The sequence below is a fragment of the Balaenoptera acutorostrata genome, chromosome 15 (genome assembly GCF_949987535.1).
Source record: "Balaenoptera acutorostrata chromosome 15, mBalAcu1.1, whole genome shotgun sequence".
NCBI classification, from domain to species: Eukaryota; Metazoa; Chordata; class Mammalia; order Artiodactyla; family Balaenopteridae; genus Balaenoptera; species Balaenoptera acutorostrata.
In genome coordinates this window covers 37,993,305-38,012,634 of record NC_080078.1, presented here as the reverse complement: position 1 = coordinate 38,012,634, position 19,330 = coordinate 37,993,305, and the positions used below count along the sequence as shown (strand labels likewise).

Below are 19,330 nucleotides of genomic sequence, written 5' to 3'. Positions count from 1 at the left end.
GGTTCAGTTTCCTCATTTGCAGGGAGGGACAGATCATCACCCCAACCAGGCAAGGTTGTTAGAACCTTGGGAAGGTTCACACATATGATGGCTGGACCCCCCCATCTCCCTATGGCCCAGGCCATCAAGCTGGTCCAGGAAGAAGGTGGCCAGAGTGTGGAGGAGGGCAAGCAGCAGGCACTGGGATTCCCTGATCTGGACAGCTGGTCAGTCCCCTCCGTGGGCTCTTCTGTGAAATTTAGGGAGCAAGCCTATGCCTCCCAGTGTGCTGGGCTCCCACAGGGGTCCCTAAACACAAGAGCCCTCCCCCCCAACCTTTATGGTGACCAATTCATGGGCACCTGCTGGGTCAGGCACCATGCTGGTCACTTCATAGATGAGCTTGGACTCACTGTGCCCTTTTTACAAATGAAGAAAGTGAAGCTCAGAAAAGCCAAGTGACTCACCTGAGGTCCCAGAGTCTCCAGGTCATGAGTCTGAGACTTGAACCCACATCGGCCTCTTCATTTGTCCCAGATCTGCCTCTTACCAGGTTTGTTTTTCCAGTCACTTTGTCTTTCTGAGTCTCAGTTCCCCCTCCATAAAATGGGGGAATGATACCTCCCAGTAGATTATTTGAGGATTAACTGTGATGCTATCCATAAAGCACCTCACAGAACTTAGTAAGTTCTCAGCAAATAGCTTCTGAGGCTATTGTGATATTCTTGGGCCTCCCTACCTGGGCCGTCTGGGTAGCAGTTCATCTTCATGTTCTGCAGAGCCAAGCAGTGTGCCTAGCACACAGGAAACACTACAAAAAAAAAAAAAAGATAGTTATTATCCTTACCATTATTTTCATGTTTTGGCTGGCTAAGGCAAACCACTCTGGCCTGAGCCTAACATTTTCAGGGCCTGGGGCAAGAGGACAAACAGAGGCCCACACACCAAGTGTCTAAGTATTCAAATGTTATAAATCATGCTAATAATGTGTTAAATAAAATATATTCTATCATCCTACCTTGACAAATACACCTTCATCATGACCTGAAAGGCCAAGTTCTAGTTTCGAATTATCGCATAGCTCTGGGAAATGAACTGGCCCCTGCCTCCAGCTGCCTCACCTCCATTCTCTGCCCACTTCCAGCTCCAGCTCCAACTCTACCCAACAAACAGGTAGCCCTTAGTCACTCCTCAGACCTAGGCTTGGGCAACTTGCTGTGTGGTCCACCTTCTGGAGGACAGACCTGGGAAGAAGGCCGTACAGAGTCTGCTAGATTCATCCTGGTAAGTGAGGCTAACGCCCTAGGAGGAGTCAGGAATTCTAGATCCACTACCCACCAGCCCAGTGAACCTGGGACAAGCTCCCTACACTCAGCTGCCTCATCTGTAAAATGGGTCAGCAGCTCTGCCTGCAGTCCAAGGCTGATGGGAGGGTCCATCTGGAAACAGAGATGTGAATCTTCCTGGGGTCCCCCCAGCCTGGGGATGGGGGCAGCACAGCAGGCCATCCACTCTGGCTGGGGGTATGAGGATGCAGAGGCGTGGGACTTGGGCAGCCCTCCAGGAAGTCAGGCCTCCGAGGACGATCCCAGGAGGAGGGGCTGCTGAGCCAGCAGAATTGCTGAGGCTCAGCCTGGAGTAGAGCTGGCTGCTGCTTCACTGCAGCCTGGGCTGGCCCCCTTCCCAGCTGCACGGCAACCTCCCCCTTCCCCCAGCAGCAACGCAACCCCTGCTCCTGTCCACCAGCTGTGCGCCCGCTCAGGGGCTCCCTGGTACCCCTCCCAGCCCCCCAGAGCCCTGGTGCCCAGCCCCTTAAGTATAAAATGGGGATGACGAATGTACCCTCCTCACGGGCTGCTGGGAGCATGAAGCATGATAGCTGCCAAGGTTTCCATCTTCTCAAAGATGCCACCTCTGTAAAGTGCTCAGCTGATGCTTGGTACATAAGAAGGGATCAACAACCATGGGTCCTATCTCCCCTTCCTGCCCAGCAGAGATGCTGGGGCTGCTCAGGCTGGGCATGGAGCCTGGCCTGGTCTCTCAGTTACCCATAGGCATGGGACATGTGCAGCCCTCCACCCAGAGTCCCCACAAAAAGGCAGACAGCTCAGGACTTGCCCCCTGGGCCACAGTTACCCCACAGTCATCTGGCTGAGTCTTCCAGCCCTCCTTTGGTCTCACCTCTCTCTCCCGCTCTCAGGCTCTCAGGGTTTATCCTGCTCTGGACATCCTTCAGGTGCTAGGGTTCGCAGGGCTCTTTCTCTCCCAGGCTTCCAAGCCCACATATCCATCTGCCACTCCCCAGAGCTGCCTCTGAGCCTGGCAGAGCTGCCCTGGGGAGCTCCTCTATGTAGAGAGGAAGATGAAGAGGATGTATGAGGTGCGGGGGTTGCCTGGGAAGTAGTCACCTCAGCCAGAAGGGGGGTGATCAGGGGAGGGATGAGCCCAGCAGGATGGGTTCTGCCATGTTCTAGCCACGTGCCCTTGGAATCATGACTCTACGTCTCTGAGCCTCAGTTTTCTCGCCTCCAAAATAGGGGGCGGTTCCTCCTTGGCAGGGTTATTGCGAGGACCCAATGCAGAATGTGGGTAAAACGCTCAGCATAGTTTGGCGGTTCCTCAAAAAGTTAAACATGGAATTACCACATAATGCAGCAATTCCACTCCTAGTATATACCCAAGAAAAATTAAAACGTGTACTCAAAGAGATGCTTGTACAGAAAATTTCATTTGTAATAGCTAAGAAGTGGAAACAACTCAAGTTTCCATCAATGAACAGATGAATGGATAAATAAAATGGAGTCCATCCACACAATGGAATATTATTCAGCCATAAAAAGGAATGAAGTACTGACACAGGCTACAACCTGGATGAACCTTGAAAATGTTATGCCCAGTGAAAAAAGCCAGACACAAAAGGCCTGTTGTAGGATTTCATTTATATGAAATGTCCAGAAGAGGTAAATCCTCAGAGACAGAAAGCAGATTACTGGTTGCCAGGGGCTGAGGGGAGGTGGGGTGGGGGGATGGCAAGTGAGTGCTTAACTGGCGGTGGGGGAGATGGGGTTCTTTGGGGATGATGGAAATGTTCTGGAACTAGATAGAAGTGGTGTTTGCACAACTGTGAAGGTACTAAGTACCACTGAATTGTTCAGTTAAAAATGGTTACTTTCATGTAATGTGAATTTCACCTGAATTAAAACAAAACACCCCGTATAGCCCCCCACACAGAATAAGCTTTCAAAATGCTATGAAAAGTCCTGAAAGAAACAGGAGTTCAGCAGTTGAAGAGGTAGAGGTGAAGCATCCTAGGTGTGGGCAAGCATTCAAAGAGAGGGTGTAGTGAATTCTGAGACTGTTGTTCACTCATGGCTTGTGGAGCGGAGAGAAGGGGAAGCCGCAGGGTTGGCAGGGGCTGGGCCCAGGAGTCTGGAGGGTGACGGGGGACCCCTGCAGGCTTCTAACAGGGGTCAGACCTAGGTTTTTAGAAGACCACTCTGTAATGTGAAGGACAGCCTGGAGGGGGCAGGAGTGGGTGTGGGGAGGCTGTTCCGGGAGAGGGAGTGGTGGCCCATCTTGCCTCACTGTCATACATGGGTGGGCACTGCACACAGAAAGGGAAGCCTTTGGGGGCAGGTCCATCATGAACTGTCTTGGCCGTGGAAAGTGGTGTCCATGGGGCCTTCAATGGAAAATGTCAAACAGGGAGCCGGATGTGAGCTAGAGACAGGGTGGAAAGGCCCCGAACCAGGGATGGTACTGAAAGCCCTGAAGAGTGGGCAAGAGCCCCCAGGGATAGTGTGGAGACAGGAACTCTGGAGGCCACCAGCCTTTAGGGGAAGGCAGAGAAAGAGACTGAGTGCAGGGCAAGAAGCTGGGTGGCGGTCACGGGAGTTTTCTAGGAGCAGTGCTGTCAGCCACTGTGCAGACAGATGTGGCGAGATGCAGAAGGAAAAGTATCCACTGGGTTTGGCAATGTGAGATGGCCAGGGACCTCGTGAAATTTTCACTGGAGAGCTGGGAGTAAAAGACATGACAGAGGGTCAAGCAGTGAGTGAGAAGTGAGAATGGATCTTTGAAAGAGAGCAGGCTGGAAAAAGAGTTGTGAGTTGTTTTATGTGTTGAAATGCTGAGGGGAAGGAAAGAGGGGAGGTGGGGAAGGTACAGGAAGGAAGGTTCCTGGGACCCAGGGCCTGGGTGGATAGGCAGGGGACCATGGCCTTGATCAAGGGGCCCGAGGAAGGAAGTGGGGTGCAGCTGCATTTATAAGCATGGTGGGAAGAAACCATGGGAGAGCCTGTCTCAAGGACTCTCTTTTTCGAGGATGAGGCCACGTGTGTAGAGTGTGGGAAGGCTGGATGGAAAAAGCGGCAAGAGGGACCCCAGTTTTGGAGGGGTCACTGGGATTAGTGAGGGGACCCGAGGGTCAGACCCTGGCTGGACAGTCCTGAAAGGGACCAGAGTAGGGTTGCCTGATCTAGCAAATAAAACCACAGGACAACTAGCTACGCTTGAATTTCACCTAGGCAATGAATAACTGTTTAGTATAAGTATATCCCATGCAATATTTGGGATATACTTATACTTAGCAAAACAAAACATGTTGCTTATCTGAATTCAAATGCAACTGGATGTCCTGTAATTTACCTGGGAATCCTAGCCCCGCGTGGGAATCAGGGGATGGATGGGAGGGAGTGGATGGTGCAACCCGGCCTGGAGAATGGGTCTCAGAAGGGTGGGGTGCCCGAGTGGGGAGAAGGCTGGGGTCGCTGCTTTCGTCCACCAGCGCCACCCGATACCGCAGAGGCCCATATTGAGGAGCCCCCTGCCCCAGAACTCTAATCTCGTCCCCCGTCCCTGCTCCCCTTTACGCCCCTTGGTGTCGCCCTAATGGCCCATCGATAACTCTACGCTCGGCCTCGGCCTCTATCGACTTGCTCCGGCTCCGCTAGGCGTCCTGGACCGCGGCGGAACGCAGAGCAGCAAGTAAGGTACGGAGGCCGCGGGGCGAGGGCTGGAAAGCGGCTTTCAGTGGCCGGGAGAGCGCGCCCGGGGGAAGCTGGCTCAGCGGGACGGAGTCAGGGTGGTCGACGGAGCACCAGGGAACTCGAGGGTCCAGCCAGAAAGCGCCCCCGCCCATCAGGTCCGGCCACCGGCCTGCTACGCATGCGCAGCCGTAGCGTTCAGGCTTTTCCCTCCGGCCTGTCCGCCTCGCTGCGCATGCGCGGCCCGCCCTGCGGCGGAGTGGCGCCCTGGACGTGACTGCCCCCTGCCGGCCGCGGGTAGGGTGGCGTTCCGGCGGGGTTCTTGGGACGGGGAACGGAGCATGCGCCTTGGAGCTCGGCACTGTCCTTCGCCGGGTGTCACGCGTATCCCTGAACCTCTCTGAGCCTCCGTTTCCCTTTATCTAAAATGGGGATGATTTTATTTTTTAGCACCGAGTAATCTGTTGTAACCTGTTTAGGACATAGAGGGTATTCCCTAAACACCGCACTCCTCTCTCTTTTCCAGATTCTCTGATCTCTGACCCCTGCCGGTCAGACCTAGGGCCCTGTGTAGATCCGAGTCTTTCAAGCAGCCACACCATGAACACGTCTCCAGGTACGGTGGGCAGTGACCCCGTCATCTTGGCCACTGCAGGTTATGACCACACGGTGCGGTTCTGGCAGGCCCACAGCGGGATCTGTACGCGAACGGTGCAGCACCAGGACTCTGTATCCTCCACTGTGGAGTTGGGGCAGGTGGTGCTGGGCAGGATGCCTGGTAAGGACAACAGTCTGGGCAAAGGCCTCCGGTGGGAAGGATGGGCTCTGTTTGTCATCCTCCTTAACAGACCCAGCAGGTGAACGCGCTGGAGATCACACCTGACCGCAGCATGATTGCTGCTGCAGGTACCTGTACCCTCGACCCCAACCCCTGATTTCTCATAGGTCCATCTAGGCGCAGCCACACTTCAGTTTGGCCTGTGCCCCTAGGTTACCAGCACATTCGCATGTATGATCTCAACTCCAATAACCCCAACCCCATCATCAGCTATGATGGGGTCAACAAGAACATCGCATCTGTGGGCTTCCACGAGGACGGCCGCTGGATGTACACTGGTGGGGAGGACTGCACCGCCCGGATCTGGGACCTCAGGTGTGGGGTACTGGGCAGGAGGGGTCTGCTGCCTGGGTGTGTGGGGGTGAGGGCCAGGCTGGGAGACTTAGGTCAGGTCTCCTCCAAGCAGAGGCTGAGATGGGGTTTTCTGTGCAGGTGACTTATTGAGGGCAAGTGAGGAATGATAGGGCAGGGATGAAGACCCACAGAGACGAGCAGAGCCTCAGCCTGATCCAACAGGCGGCTCTGGAATTAACTGCATCAAACAGTGAGCCCCGCCTTGAGGCAAGGGGCCACCCTTTATGCCCGTCTGAGTCAGTTATTGGCTTCAGGCCGCCCCTGGAGAGGGCCAAACCTCCCAAGTATTTCCTATGAGACAGCTCCCATCGTAGAGAGACAAGATAAGTGGCCAGGGAAAAGGGCCTTTGGGTAGAGTACCAATGGCATCCACTATAGACAGAGTGTGTCCCCCACCTCGAAGGTCCCGGAACCTGCAGTGTCAGCGGATCTTCCAGGTGAATGCGCCCATTAACTGTGTGTGCCTGCACCCTAACCAGGTGAGGGGGAAGCACAGGGCTGGGCACCCTGGGGCTTTGGAGGGCAGGGGTCCTGCCCCACCTCACCTCCCCTGCACCTCAGGCAGAACTCATTGTGGGTGACCAGAGTGGTGCCATCCACATCTGGGACTTGAAAACTGACCACAACGAGCAGCTGATCCCGGAGCCTGAGGTCTCTATCACATCGGCCCACATCGACCCCGATGCCAGCTACATGGCCGCGGTCAATAGCACTGTGAGTCCCAGAGACGGGTGTGCAGCTCAGCTCCCAGCCCCTTACCTCCCTTATTCCCTGAAGGTGGGCTTATTCCCCAGATGTCCTTCTGGCCCCTCCCCTCCCCCCACAGTCCTGCTTCCCCGTCCTGGGCTCCAGCTCTGACCCAGCCACCAAAGCCAGAAACCTGGGTGTCACTCCTGATGCTGCCTCTTGCTACCTGCCATAGCCCACCCAGCAGTCCAGTCACCTCCATCTCCAGAGTCTTTCCGGTTGTCCGTTTCCCTCTCTCCTCCCTGTCTCCTCCTGGTCCAGGTTTCCCTCTTCTCTCCCAACAGTGGTTGTAGCTTCTCTGACCTCCTTCCTTCCTCTGTGACCTCCCCCTGCCCCTAACCCATTTTCCCTCTGCTACCAGAGCATCCTTCAGCAGTACCAGCCTGACTGCATCCTTCCCCTGGGTGAACTGCAAGATGCCCTAGGCTCCTTATCAGGGCCTCAGGACACTGTGATTTGACCCCTGGACTCCTATCCAGCCTCATTTTCTCCCTTTAACGTCCATTCAGTCTCAGCAAATCAGTTGTTCCCGACATCCCCAGACCACCCACTTCCAAGCCTTTGCCCTGCTGTTCCCTCTATCTGGGTGCCCTCCTCTCATCTTGTTCTTCACATTCTTGTTGGCCAGCAGCATCCTTCAGGAAGGCCAGGCATGGCCTCCTGCCCTCAGCTCATCAGGTATGGCCCTTGGTTGGGGCCAGGTCACCCAGGTGCTCCTTGCAGGCAGGGCCAGATGTGCCTGTCACATGTCCCCTGGCCTCCAGATCCTTGTGCACAGCCACAACGTTGGATGGCAGCCCCTGGATCTAGGTTTTGCCGCCAGGGTATCCTTCCCCTCCTGTCAGACCGGAGGCTCCGGGCCTCCCGTGACTTCCCTCCTACCCCACAGGGGAACTGCTATGTCTGGAACCTGACTGGGGGCATTGGTGACGAGGTGACACAGCTCATCCCCAAGACCAAGATCCCAGCACACACCCGCTATGCCCTGCAGTGCCGCTTCAGCCCAGACTCCACGTGTGTGCAGGGCCTGGGGGACCGGGAGCCCTTGCATGGCTGCGGGGTGGAGGCAGTGTGCCTGGGGCTGGGGGCCTAATGCATTGGGCCTGCTTGGAGGACGGCAAGGGGGTACGGGATGGGAGTGGCCGTTGATGACACCCCTGCCACGCTCACACCCACCCCCAGGCTCCTCGCCACCTGCTCCGCCGACCAGACGTGCAAGATTTGGAGGACGTCCAACTTCTCCCTGATGACGGAGCTGAGCATCAAGAGCAGCAACCCTGGAGAGTCGTCCCGAGGCTGGATGTGGGGCTGCGCCTTCTCGGGGGACTCCCAGTACATAGTCACCGGTGAGCCCCGCCTGCCTGCCCTGCCTCCCCACCCCCGTTGGCCCGGCCTGGGGCTGCACCCTGAGCTGCCACCCATGCTGTCCCTCCCTGCAGCTTCCTCTGACAACCTGGCCCGGCTCTGGTGCGTGGAGACGGGAGAGATCAAGAGAGAGTACGGTGGCCACCAGAAAGCTGTTGTCTGCTTGGCCTTCAACGACAGTGTGCTGGGCTAACCTGTGTCCCCTCGGGATTGCAGGCAGCTGTCCAGGCGGCACCAGCTGGATGTGTCTGTTCAGCTGCCCAGATCAGAGTGACACCCCATGGGCTGGCCTCTACCATCCTAGGCTCGCTGGACCTGACTGACCTACCCTGGTCCCTGGCCAGACTAGACTGGCCAGGCTGGTCCACCCTGGGACTCTCTCAGCCCCGGTTGCTTATATGGATGTGAGGAGGCTCAGGAGGCCCACCCTAGGCAGCTTGCATTCCCTTCAGAAATTCTGGACCCACAGGGCCTAGAGCCGCTGAGGGGGATCCGAGGCTGGTGCCCACCCCCAAGCCAGTGCCTCCTCCTTCCCGTCCCTGCCACTGTTTCGTGTCCCGAGGCCACAGAGGACACCGTCACGGCCAGGTGGAGTTGTTTATTAGCCCCGCCAGCGGCTACCCTCCATGGACTGGTGATTGCGCCGGCCAGCTGGCTGACCTGAGGGGCTGCGCTGCAAGGGCTTAGTCCGGGAGGTAATAAAAGCAGACGGACATGCAGATGTTGCTTGGGAAGCAGATGTCGATGCATAGGTAGATCAGCCGCTGCCTCTGGGGCCCTGGGGGAGGGGCCTCCATGATCCCCAAAGGACTCCTTCCCCACCCCGCCACCGACTGTCCTGCGGGAGCCCAGGCCCCTCCGCACAGCCTGCCCCAACTCACTCTCTGCTCGTCGGGCCCAGTAAATGGGGGTCTTTGCACAAAGGTTCCGCACAGAAGCCCCCACCTGGGCAGGGTCCACCTCACGGCTCCCAAGCACTGCCAGCAGCTCCTGGGCATAGTGGGTGTCCTGGCTGGGGCTGCGAGTCCCTTGGGGCTGCAGAGAAGGACACTAGCACTGCCCCTGGCTGGGTTGGGCCCACATGTCCCTGGACATGCTGGCATCGTGCCAGCCCTGCCCTGGCTCTTGTCAGCAGCCTCAACCAAAGGAAGATAGAGCTTCTGTTCCCCTGAAACTGGAGTCCCATCCTGCCCTGGGCCCAGGCCACACACAGGACCCTTTGTCTGGCCCTTGGGTGGAGGCTCCTTACCCAAGAGGTGTTCACCAGCAGCTGCAGGGTCTCGCGGTCTCCGGGTTCCATTAGGCGGAGGAAGCAGGCCCGGTGCTCTGAGGGGCGGTAACAGACACAACCCTGGGAAGGCAGGCAGGTGAGGCAGGGCCACCTGAACATCCACCCCCACCCCCACCCCCCTCCCCAGGCCACTCACACTCTGCCCGTCGAACAGCACTGCCCAGCTGTGGTTGCTCTGAGCTGGAGTCACCCTGATGGTTGCCACATTCTGGGCCACATCCACCTGTTCGGTTTGGTTGGTCCGGGGCACGCTGGGGCTCGGGAGGGTCAGACGGAGCGTCTGCAGCAGTGGCTAAGAGTGGGAAGCAGGAGCTCAGCTGGCCAGGCTGGAGCAGTCCCCGACACTCCCCCAGCCCTGCTGCGCGGCTTTTAACCCCGCCACCCTTCTGGTCCTCCTGCTGTCTGCTCCGAGCCCTGGCTCCACTGGAGGGGTGGGCTATGCTGGTCTCTCCTCCTCCTCCCCACTGTCTGTGCCCTGCCCGGGTCCTGAGGGGTCCTCACCTTGAGAGGGCTGTGAGCGAAGCCAAGAAGCCCTCCAGCCACGGCCCCAGCGGTAGCCAGTGCCAGCAGCAGCAGTAGCAGGCCAGGAGCTCTCCAGCCCCCATGGCAGGGCTTGGTCTTCACGTGGAAGCACATTGCAGTCATTGGGGCTTGGAGTGGAGACCAGGCAACAGGCTGGCTCAGGGAAGGAAGGGGCTGAGGAGGTATGGGAGGTGGACGCTTCTCCTGCCCCTGCAGGACAGGCCCTGGGTCTTTGTCCAAGGAGAGGGCACCGAGTGGTGGGAGGCACTCACCCCAACAGGTCTAGACCCGGGGCTCTCGGCCCGGCAGCTCCCCTGCTCCATGATGCAGCCCTGGTGACAATGCGCTGATTGTCTGCTGCAGCCCGGGAAACCTCAGGACACCTCCGATGAGTCAAACAATCCTCCTGGCCCCTTCCCCTCCTGCCTCCTCCCCAGCCCAGCTACCTGATATCTGGGTCAGAGACAGGTCACCTGGGGGGGGCTGCTCATCACTGTGCCTGGCTCTCCCAACACCTGGCCTGTGCAGACCAGAGAGCGCATGGGCATGGGAGGGCATGAGAGCACGGCCACTGTGGAAGTCAGGACCCAGCGGCTGGCACAGAGGGCAGCTCAGGTCTGGCCAGGATGACTATATAGGGAGTCTAGTTGGGGGCAGATTTAATTTTTCCTTAAGAAGCCTGTTTCTAGTCTCTTGGGTTACCTCTACACTCCCAGGACTGGGTACAAGGCCTGGCACGCAGCAGACCATCAACAAGTGCCTGTTTCATGAATAACAGGCATGGGATTCTGTGCCACTTCCCTTTCCTCCCCATGCACCCCAGCTACTTCCCAGCCCCCACCAACACAGGGCACCCCCCAGGTGCCTGCCTGAGACCAGGATGGCTTCCAGAAGGCTCCACTGCGGTGAGGGCTGCTTCCCGAAATCTCCTGCATGCCCCAGGATGGTTAGGTCAGCCTCATATCCACTGACCCCTGCCCAGCGTGGCTTTCTCTGACTGGTGCCATGCATTTCTAGCTGCTTGACACTGTGGATCCCAACAGTTAGTGGCCCCCAGCACTGGCAGCTTTCAGGAAGTGCATTCCTTCACCAGCTTCACCCCATGGCCCTTTCATACTCTGGGTTTTTTTGTGCCTTGTTTTTCCTGATTCTTCAGAACCTGACTCTCTGCAGTGGGCCTGAGATGGGGTGGAGTTGCTGTGGTCAGCGTCCCAACTCTGGAATTGGAATCCCAGAATGACCTTGTACTGAGTGTACCCGGCCCTGCTGCCCTCTCCACTGCCCGGCTGTGGTGAGACAGCTGCACCCTGTGTGTGAAGGCTGCTGTCCAGGCGAGAGCGAGGAACACCAGAGTCAGCTGGAGTTTGAGAGTTTAATATACCTTTGGGTTCACACAGTGCAATGGGGTGTAGACATGATGCACAGGGCTCCGGGGCTGCCGCCCAGCAGAAAAGGGAGGTATTGCTGGCTGCTGCACCTGCCGTGTGTTCCTGGTGTGGGTGACAACGCCCTGACAGGCCTGCTCAATATCCAGACCCACCTTGAGCCGACCTCGCAGAGCCAACGTCAGCACCACCAACCTCACAGGTGCCCGCTGCCCTCGCATTGCCCACGGCAGAGTCTGAACCCCAGACACCCAGGCCTGGGAGGAGCTGGAGGCTCAGGACACCCTTTATTGCTCTGAGCACTCTTACGAGAGTGAGTGAAGGAGCACTGTGACCCTGGGGCTAGGAGAAAAGTCACAGGCTCTGGGCAGATGCCACTGTATGCAGGGCGAGGCACCAGGAAGGAGTCGGCCAAAAGGAACAGCTTCCCAGGCCCTACCCTACAAGTGGGGCCAGAGGGTCTGCTTATCAGGCCTATTCTCAAAGGTCAGCAACTTAGGGAACAGGCAGAAAAGGCCACGGACCCCTGCCAAAAACCCTTGGCTAGCCAGTGGACCCTGCCAGTCCTCCAGATGGCAACTGACAAGGGACTCCAGGGTCAAAATAGGTGGCCTCATGGACCACTGACATATGACACCCATCCCAACCAAGACAGGAAAAGACTGGATGTTCTGTAAAAGGACTTCCTGTTTTGAGGGACACCTCTTTCCTCCTCTACCCAGAGGGAGCCTTGGGTGACAAGCATTCCTTAGCCAGCACATGCCTTTGGCCATACTGCTGGCTGCGGGGCACGGAGACTTCTTCAGTGGGATTTTCCCTACAAGACAGAGCACAGCTATTAATCGACACGCTTACGGTTCAATTCCACCACTTGACAAAGTTGTTCAAAAGTTAAAAAAACTTTTGGTACCAATGCTGCTCTGAGCTCCCTGCACGGCAGCCCAGAGTTCAACGAAGGCATTTGTGCCCTCCTGGCGCTCAGCAAACAATATGCTCAGTCCAAGTCACCTGGGTTTATATGCACATTTGGAAAAGATGAGGTTTAGCCAGGGTGAGTTTACAGAACTGTACAATCGTGCATGAGGAGTTGCAGCCCTGGGTATCTAAAACGGAACATACACTCAATTGTGACATCAGAGTGGTTTTTAAGGAAGTGTGGGGTGGTGGTGAGGGCAGCACCCCACACCCCATGGACAAGGAGACACCACCTGAGACCAGCCCTTTCCTCCACTCCCAACCTTCAGGTGAGGGGCTAAGGCAGCAGTAGGCTCCTCTGCTGATGACCACACAGACGGGGCCCTGGGTTTCTCACAACAGTCAAAATAATCAGCCTCTCCTCCCCCTGATCCCTGAAATTTTCAATAAAATACATGACACCCCTAGACCCATCTCAGTCCCATTAGCAGGCCCCGAGGTTACCTGAATCCTGGACACATGCTGAACCCAACAGCAAGACCAATTGGCACCTAAGGCCCAGGAACCCCACAATGCCCTCCAAGCTTAAAAGTGCATCTTAAAATATAAGCATTTGTAAAAATCGCCCCCCAAACATTTACTTACAAGATTAACAATTAGTACCTTGGCTTAACTCCAAGTAAGCAAACTTGAAGCCACCTAACTGAGCGACGCTTAAGCCCCACCTATTAATTTGGGTGATTTTCAATTTTTTTTATTCTGGAGATTAAAGACACTAAATCTTTAACCTTGAAGGGCAGGCAAAAGGTCGGCTATGCTGTCAACATAGAAGTCAGGGACCATTTTCTTCTTAGACAAGCAGTCACTTTCCTGATTACTCTTCACATCCCGTAGAGTGGAGACCCCAGTGAGGGTCAGGATGGTCTTCAGACCACACGTGACGCCCAGGAGGATGTCTGTGTCCAGGCGATCACCCACCATGATGGTGCGCTCCGGGTTGATGCCATATTCCTGGGACACGCAGTCGAAGATGAAGCGGCTGGGCTTCCCTATGATGTCGGCTTGGCGCTGCGCGGCCATCTCCACGGCTCGGACCAGACAGCCGGTACCTGAGGGGCGGAGAAGGAGAGGAGGAGAGTGCCGGGGGTCAGAGGCCGGGAGGGACCCGTCGCTCGCCCTCCAGCCTCCCTCCCCCGGGGCGCACGGACCCGCGATGAACCGGCCGTTCTCGAGTGGGAGCCGGTTGTCCATGTTGGTGCCTACGAGCAGGCAGCCGGGTTGCTGCAGGTAGCGCACGGCCTTCGTTAGCTTCATGTAGCTGAAGTGCGGGTCGAAGCCCACCACGACGGCGCGCACATCAGGCTCCAGGGGCTCATCCAGCCAGGCGCTGGGGCCGTCGCCCTGCAGCGGCTCGGGCCCCACGCCCACGCAGGAGACGCCCACGGCCTCCAGCTCGGCGGCCAGGGCCACGCTGCCCAGCACGTAGGCCTTGGGGGCCGGCGGACCGGTCAGGCGCTGGCGCAGGTAGAGCGCGGTGCAGTAGGCCGTGCCGAAGACCTCGCTGCCGGCGCCGGGCCCCGTCGGGCCGCCGAAGCCCAGGCGCCGCAGCTTCTCGGCGTAGGCCTCGCGGGTCTTGCTGCTGTTGTTGGTGATGAAGCCGAGGCGCTTGCCGCGGGCCCGCAGCGCCGTCAGGGTCTCGGGCGCGCCGGCGACCGCCGTCTCACCGCGCCACAGCACACCGTCGCAGTCGAACAGCACCGTGTCCACGTCGGCCAGCAGCTCCTGGGCCCGCTCGGCATTCAGCCGCACGCAGCGGCCCTCGTCGCCTCCGGCCTCCACCTCCGCCATGGCCCGCCGCCGCCGCCGCCGCCGCCGCCGCCACCGCCTCCACCGCCACCACCGACCGCCAGCTCTTCCTCGCAGCCGCCCGCCGCCGCACCCGCCCCGCCCCCGGCGCACTCATTGGCCACGCGCCTCGTACTTGCCGCCCATTGGACACCGCCTGCGCCAATCCGCCCCCGCCTCCCGCGGGCTGCAGGAGCGCAGCGCCAACCTTCGCGGTCCGACACGGGCAGGCGGGCGGCCATTGGCTGTCAGGCCCTAGGCGCCCCGGTGACTGGCTGGCAGGGAGCCAACCGGCATACTGCGTGGGACGCTCACTGCGGAAATTCGGCGGAGGAGCCGGAGAGTCGGCGCAGGACGTAAGCCTGCTGCTCATTGGCTGGCGCGGGGCAGCTCGCCCATTGGAGGCTCTTGGTCAGCCTAGGTGACGGAGGCCCTTAATCCAGTGACCACCCCCCCGCTTCCAACCGGCCGAGCCGGCTGCTGATTGGCTGGCTTGTCTCCGATCTTGCAGGCGGGGCTCTCCGCAGCACCGCGGCAGAAGGGGGCGCCGCAGTCCCCTTTTGGGCCGGAGTCACGTCCGCACCTTTGCCAGGGCGGCGCTGGGCTGTGCCCTCCGCTGTGGACACACTCCGGACAGTGTCTGCGCGTGGGCCGACTACGGCCATTCCTGAGAGCCAGCCCCAGGCTCCTTCCCAACAAGCGTCGCGTTGTCATTTCCTGTCGTTCGCAAAAACGCTTTCCTTGTGCCTTGGTGGTCATGTGGACGAGTAATTACAAGACAGTGGCATTAGGGTCTAAGAGAAGGGCAGTAGTGCCTAGAACACAGCACTAAACAGTTGGTCGCTATTATCATCATTATTAGGTGTTATTAACTTTTATGGAGGCGTAACATAAAGTGCATAAACTTTATGTGTGCAGCTTGATGGGATTTTTACATCCCTGTTATGCATGTGTAAACATAGCCCAGGACTTCCCTGGTGGCTCAGTGGTTAAGAATCCACCTGCCGGGCTTCCCTGGTGGCGCAGTGGTTGAGAGTCTGCCTGCTAATGCGGGGGACGCGGGTTCGAGCCCTGGTCTGGGAGGATCCCACATGCCGCGGAGCGGCTGGGCCCGTGAGCCACAGCTGCTGAGCCTGCGCGTCTGGAGCCTGTGCCCCGCAACGGGAGGGGCCGCGATAGTGAAAGGCCCGCGCACCGCGATGAAGAGCGGTCCCCGCACCGCAATGAGGAGTGGCCCCCGCTTGCCGCAACTGGAGAAAGCCCTCGCACGAACCGAAGACCCAACACAGCCAAAAATAAATAAATAAATAAATAAAGTAGGGAAAAAAAAAAATTATAAAAAAAAAAAAAAAGAATCCACCTGCCAATGCAGGGGACACGGGTTCGAGCCCTAGTCCGGGAAGATCCCACATGCCGCAGAGCAACTAAGCCCGTACGCCACAACTACTGAGCCTGTGCTCTAGAGCCCGCGTGCCACAGGTACTGGAGCCTGCGTGCCTAGAGCCTGTGCTCTGCAACAAGAGAAGCCACCACAATGAGAAGCCCACGCACCACAATGAAGAGTAGCCCCTGCTCGACACAACTAGAGAAAGCCCACACGCAGCAACGAAGACCCAACGTAGCCAACAATAAATAAATTTATATATGTATATAAAAACATACCCCAGATCAAGGTATAGAATATTTCCATCACTCCAGAAAGTTCCCTCAAGTCACTATCCAGTCCATAGCGGTTACCCCTCCCCAAACTGCTTTTCTGACTTCTGTCACCATAGAGTGAGTCATAGCCTCCTTTGCCTGTTCTAGACCGTCTTACAGGAGCTTACCCTGTGTACTCCTCTGAGTCTTGCTTCTTTTGGATCAACATAATATCTGTGAAATCCATTCTTCTTTTTTTTTTTTAATTGCCACATGGGTCATTGTAAGAATATACTCCCCTGATTTTTCTCCAGGTGATGGACATTTGGGTCACTTCCAGTTTGGAGCTATTTTAAATAACGTCCCTATGAAGGTTCTTGTTCCTACGCACTCATTTGTGGATGTGGGCCCTTATTTCTCTTGGGTATATACTTAGGCGTGGAATTGCCAGTTCATAGAGTAGGTGTATGTTTCTCCTTATTACTTTCACTAGGGCCAGGTGGCAGAATAGCAGGCCCCAGCTTCCTGAGCGCTTACCCTGTGCCAGGCGATCCAGACCTCCAACTCCTAGTGTTGTCAAATCCCTGCTCCTCTCTTGGGCCCCAAGTCTCCATAATGACTACTCTGGACCCCCCTCACCCCCAAACCCATGAGGTAAAGCCAGTAACCTCAGTACCCTTAAGGCCCTGATTGTTTACCTTCAGCCTGTTCTTTGGTCTTGGCTGGCCTGGGAACCCCTGGAGGGCAGGGGCCATGGCCCACGAGGGCAGGATATGCAGTGTTCCTGCCTGGCGCACCCACTAGCCAGGAGGGGAGCAGCACCTTCCTCCCTGTGTCTTCCCACTCAGTTTTGTTGGTGGAGCCGACTGACCCTGGGAAGAACTGGATTTGACAGAAGATCACAAATCCTGCTTTACCACCCAGAAACATTCAGTGTATGTGGTTCACTGGCCAGAATGAGAAAACACTGCTCTGTCCAGCCGTGGGCTGCCTGGTGCAATACTTGCCCAGTTGCCTTGGTTTACTGGGCACTCAGTAAGCATCTAGGCACTGAGTGCTGCTCCTTACCTGCATTACCTTGTCAGAATCACAGAACAACCCTGAGAGGCAAGGACAATTAGTGTCCCCATTTACAGATGAGGAAACTGAGCCACAGAGAGTCACCAGCTGGACAATGCAGAGTTGGGATTAAACTCAGCTGACCCCAAAGCTGAGCTCTGTTTGGTTTAACATCCCCTGTAGGTTGTAGAGTCTGAGCTGGCATAGTGGGAGAGATGGAACGGCCAGTATCAAGAGAGGGGATGGCTGTGGACAAGGTCCTGAAGGAGTCTGGAAAGGACGGTGCCCTTTATTGGGGAGGACTGTCCTTGGACAAGGTGCCATGCATCTGGATGGGAGAGGAGCACAGCATGATCAATCGTTTTGTGTCCCTGACACACAGTAGGTGCTCATTATATACCTGCGAATGGATGGCACCAGGGTCCTCCCAAGTGAGGAAGCTGGATCACAGGTGGAGTGGGGCATGGACTTAGGTGGTACAAGGACACTAATCTTCATAGCATTGCATGGATTTAAATTGTATTAGAAAATACCAATAGCCACTGAAACTGTTTTCACAGATGTTATCACTTCTAATGAGCTAAGCAAAAAAGGGTGTCATTGAAAAAGGACTGAAGGGAATTCCCTGGCAGTCCAGTGGTTAGGACTCCGAGGTTTCACTGCCGAAGGCGTGGGTTCGATCCCTGGTTGGGGAACCAAGATCCCGCAAGCCGCACGGCGCGGCCAAAACAAAACAAAACAACAACAACAAACCCTTAAAAAAAAAAAGGAAAAAGGACTGAAGTGGCAAAAAAAAAATTGGATGCAACCTAAATTATCTTCAACATGGGATTGGTTGAATAGATTTAAGTACATCCAATGAAGGGAGTAGCCATCAAAAAGGATGATGGAGTTCCTGTCAGGCTCTGGCCACAGAGAAGCCATTATTGACTGTCAAACACACAGTGTGCAGCTGGAGCCCACGCTGAGGGCAGGGTGGGAAAGGAGGCCATCTGGGGGAAGGAGGACTTTGGGGAAGGGAGAAGGCCTGCCCCTGGCCACTCTGCCTTCCAGTGACCTCAGGCCCACTCCTGTTGCCGCTGGTCTGCCTGGGCTTCAGCTGAGGTGGGGCCTAGAGCTCACTGGGTCAGGATTCCCTTTTCTGACCCCCAGGGAATAACCAGGCAGGAGCCCTGGCCTGTCCCTGACAACTCTGTCCCACAGGCTCTGGAGCATGGAGCAGGGCAGGTTGTCTGTCTCCCCTGGGCCAGCTCCTCCTCATGTCCATCCACACCCAGGCTGTGCTCTGTCTTTGAAATCCACTCCCACTCCATTCCTCTGGTGGTCTTCCTCTTCCTCTCTGATGCTAGCTTTCCCATCACTCCCCCACACATCCTCAAGTGAGGTGTCCTCCTGGTCCTCTCTTCCCAGGTGCCCCCTAGATCCCTCCTGCTCCATAAGTACCCACCTCCGCCTGTTTGTCCCTCTCAGAGACTGTCCATCCTAGATATTCCTTTCCTGCACAGCAGTCAGGAGGATCCTTCTGAAATGTTGTCACTCTCTGCTTAAATGCCTGCAATGGTGAGCAAGCCCCCTGCAGAAAGCAGCCCCATTTTTACCCCGGCCTGACTTCTGGTGATCCAATCTGTGCCTCACACATCCCAGCTCCTGACAGGCTAAGGGTCCTCAGTTCCTCAGCTGGGCAGCCCCAGCATGGAGACAGTCTCTGCTGGTGTCCTTCCCAGGGCAGAGATGCCCACTCTCTGTCCGGGCCCTTGTGTCCGTGCTTGGTCTTCCCCGGAGACTGGTCTTCCTGGAGGGAACTGGGTCTAATTCACCTGAGTCTTTGGAATCTAGCACTGGGCTGAGCCACAGAGAATAACCAAGCTGGGAGAGCACACCCTGTGGGTTTCTAGCCCATGACTCTTGACAGACCTGGGTTAGATCTTTGGTCTGCCCTTGGGCAAGTGTTCCATCAGTTCTGTGCCTCAGTTTCTTCTTCAAAATGGGGATGATTGGTATCTTAAATGAGAAAATCCTATAACGCACTTAGCTTCAAAGAACTAATACTACCTTAAAAAGAATAAAAAGAATCAGTCTATTCATATAATGGAATATTATTCAGCCACAAAAGGAATGAAGTACTGCTGCATGCTACAACCTGGCTAAACCTCAAAAACATCATACTAACGTGAAAGAAACCAGATGCAAAAGACCACGTGTATATTCTGTTTATATGAAATGTCCAGAAAATGCAAATCCACAGAGAAAGAAAGTGGTTTGCTAGGGGCTGGGGGGAGGGGAGAATGGGGAGTGACTGCTAATGCGTACAGGTTTCCTTTTGGAATGATGACAACATTCTCTAACTACATGTTGGTGATAGTTGCACAACATTGTGAATGTACTGTCACTAATGGTAATTTTTTTT

At 56.4% G+C, this 19,330-nt stretch overlaps 3 protein-coding genes across 4 annotated transcripts; 1 reads left to right on the top strand and 2 right to left on the bottom strand.

The window, feature by feature from the left end:
• The first annotated feature begins 4,918 nt into the window (after positions 1–4,918).
• MLST8 (MTOR associated protein, LST8 homolog) lies at positions 4,919–8,987 on the top strand. 2 transcript variants are annotated; one of them, XM_007181652.3, is made up of 9 exons: positions 4,919–4,970; positions 5,491–5,693; positions 5,822–5,870; positions 5,955–6,117; positions 6,560–6,635; positions 6,718–6,870; positions 7,793–7,917; positions 8,086–8,249; positions 8,343–8,987. In XM_007181652.3, the coding sequence occupies exons 2-9, from the start codon at positions 5,565–5,567 to the stop codon at positions 8,459–8,461; spliced, it is 978 nt and encodes a 325-aa protein (XP_007181714.1). In that variant the 5' UTR covers positions 4,919–4,970; positions 5,491–5,564; the 3' UTR covers positions 8,462–8,987. The 2 variants fall into 2 exon arrangements, with proteins under 2 accessions (XP_007181714.1, XP_028022206.1); XM_028166405.2 differs by having other exon boundaries at positions 5,819–5,870.
• Positions 8,906–11,334, bottom strand: BRICD5 (BRICHOS domain containing 5). Its single transcript, XM_057528376.1, has 5 exons — positions 10,061–11,334; positions 9,696–9,851; positions 9,518–9,619; positions 9,150–9,303; positions 8,906–9,046 (listed from the first exon to the last, which is right to left on the bottom strand). Exons 1-5 carry the CDS (start codon positions 10,202–10,204, stop codon positions 8,952–8,954), a joined length of 651 nt encoding a protein of 216 aa, XP_057384359.1. The 5' UTR covers positions 10,205–11,334; the 3' UTR covers positions 8,906–8,951.
• A 105-nt stretch (positions 11,335–11,439) lies between these two features.
• On the bottom strand, positions 11,440–14,260 carry PGP (phosphoglycolate phosphatase). Its single transcript, XM_007181970.2, has 2 exons — positions 13,590–14,260; positions 11,440–13,490 (listed from the first exon to the last, which is right to left on the bottom strand). Exons 1-2 carry the CDS (start codon positions 14,227–14,229, stop codon positions 13,165–13,167), a joined length of 966 nt encoding a protein of 321 aa, XP_007182032.2. The 5' UTR covers positions 14,230–14,260; the 3' UTR covers positions 11,440–13,164.
• Positions 14,261–19,330: the final 5,070 nt, after the last annotated feature.